The 2,584-nt window shown below is 40.6% G+C and overlaps 1 protein-coding gene across 1 annotated transcript in view; it reads right to left on the bottom strand.

Annotated features, from left to right (window-relative positions):
- Positions 1-641, bottom strand: part of LOC123761423 (uncharacterized) — a 124,694-nt gene extending 124,053 nt beyond the window's left edge. The window contains exon 1 of the mRNA XM_069315812.1: positions 393-641. Within this exon, the coding sequence (XP_069171913.1) occupies positions 393-641 (249 nt within the window). The remainder of the gene's footprint in view (positions 1-392) is intronic.
- Between the last annotated feature and the right edge of the window lie 1,943 nt (positions 642-2,584).

The following is a 2,584-nucleotide window of genomic DNA, read 5'->3' as shown; positions in this document are numbered from 1 at the left end:
CTAGTGGATAGACTATTACTGAAGAAGCTTTGGTACTGCAAATGGGGCTGGTGGATGGACTATCAGTATATAAGGTATGGTACTGCATGTGGGGCTGGTGGGTTGACTGTCAGTGTATAAGCTATGGTACGCAAGTGGGGCTGGTGGATGGACTATCAGTATATAAGGTATGGTACTGCAGGTGGGGCTGGTGGGTTGACTGTCAGTGTATAAGCTATGGTACGCAAGTGGGGCTGGTGGATGGACTATCAGTATATAAGGTATGGTACTGCATGTGGGGCTGGTGGGTTGACTGTCAGTGTATAAGCTATGGTACGCAAGTGGGGCTGGTGGATTGATAGAAATAAATAAAAGGTGCTGGTGAAAGGTTATGACAATCAGTTTCAACTTACCTGTATGGCAGGTCCTGGCAACTGTCGGTTGACGGTCAGCAGTGACCTGGCCACGCCGTCAGCGGCTATGCAGTCCTGGAGCGTGCAGTCGGAGACTACGCTGGGACACTGGAAGCACGCGCGGCCCAGCGTGTGATATTCCTGCACATTAAACTTGTAAATGCAGGTGCGGTGGTCTCCTTGTTGGCACCGGCGCTCACACTCATGACTCTGACCTGTAGAGACAACACCACCATGAGTCCCTCTCATTCAGCACTCACCACACAACCATGAGTCCCTGTTATCCTGCACTTACCACGCAACTATGAGTCCCCCATCATCCAGGACTTACTACACAACTATGAGTCCCAATCATCCAGGACTTACTACACAACTATGAGTCCCAATCATCCAGGACTTACCACACATCTATGAGTCCCAATCATCCAGGACTTACCACACAACCATGAGTCCTAATCATCCATGACTTACCACACAACCATGAGTCCCAATCATCCAGGACTTACCACACAACCATGAGTCCCAATCATCCAGGATTTACCACAATCAGACAACCTGATAATTCCAGTATAAGTGGACAGATATTCAAGACTACTTGATAATATCAGTATAAGTAAACGGATATATAAGTCCTCCTGATAATTCAAGTATAAGTGGACATATATATACCAGACCACCTGATTATTCCAGTATAATATGACATATATACCAGACTACCTGAAAATTCCAGCATAAGAGGAGAAATATATAAGACGACCTGATAATTCCAATATAAGATGGAACAGATTCAAGATTACCTGATAATTCCAGTATAAGGGGACAGATATATCAGGGTCCCTAACAATTTCAGTATAAGAGGACAGATATACCAGACTTCCTAATAATTCAGTATAAGAGGACATATATACCAGACTACCTGATTATTCCAGTATAAGAGGACAAATATACCAGACTTTATAATAATTCAGTATAAGAGGACAGATATACCAGACTACCTGATTATTCGAGTGTATGAGGATATATATAGTGTTGAAGACCCCATCGACGCTTCGCCAGCATGATTAAGAACTCACGTAATACTAATGTATTTCATATAATAGCTCTTTTAAAATGAAATATTAGAGAAGATAATGTTGAGAAAACTGAAGGTTTTGCGTTGTATTACATTTAAAAAGACAAAAATCTACAAAAGACAAATCACCACTTGATATGAATATCAAGTGGTGAAGGATTCTGGGTCAGCAACAGCTCGGAGGTTAATTAATGTCCGTCGTCTGTATTCAATCGCGACATTTAATTTGTACAAGAGATCCTTTAATGTTTTCAATGCAAATAACAAACACATTTTAATAAATCCAATGAAATAGTAACTTCTTTAAAACCCTTATTATTTCAGAAAGTTTAATTTTGCTTCATGTTGTACCCCTCACTCCACATACGAACTTTTAGGTGTGAATAGATATAATACCCAACATACGACACATTACGCACACAGCTTTTGACAATACAACACAACGTGTGACAGACAACCATAGATCAGCCTACGCACCAAAAGCGTAAATGCCAAGATTTATGTTTAAAATCAGACAGAAAAAATCTTCAAGAACAAACGGGGAATTTTTGACAGGTAGCCGGCTTCCTGTCTGCAACGAGGCCTCCAAATCTGATATGGCAATCAGACAATCTAAATCTGTCAATGACAGTCTGATAAATTCAAGTAAAAGCACTGTGATGAGCTAAACATTTGAAGCTCATTCATGACATACTTAACTCAATGAGCCCACAAGTTTCACTTGAGACCAAGTAATAGTCCGGACAAAGGAATTCAAACAATTGTATGGCAATAGCTAAGGAGCGATGATCAAGGCACAAAAACTCAGAATAGGGGAAATTTAAACTGCAATAATAATTGCCAACTGCAATAATAACAAATGACATATACTTCCAGAAAGTTCAGGTAAAAGAGAAATGAAAACAAGGAAGGCGTTGAAATGGCACTGATATGGAAGCATGTTAACTGTGAGGGGAGTCGCTGGGAGCGATGAAACAGATGAGAATTACATCGCAGGAGTGTTGAACAAGTCAGAATGGCGGTGTCAGTGATTTACAACCCTAAAACAGGGGAGATCCAGACATGAAAATGATTAGGCAAACCGATAAATTATTTTAATTGTCAAGGAAGCAACATAGAA

This window comes from Procambarus clarkii, chromosome 7, assembly GCF_040958095.1.
Source record: "Procambarus clarkii isolate CNS0578487 chromosome 7, FALCON_Pclarkii_2.0, whole genome shotgun sequence".
Taxonomy (NCBI): domain Eukaryota; kingdom Metazoa; phylum Arthropoda; class Malacostraca; order Decapoda; family Cambaridae; genus Procambarus; species Procambarus clarkii.
Note: the sequence above shows the minus strand (reverse complement) of the source record. Positions and strands in the feature narration are given on the sequence as shown.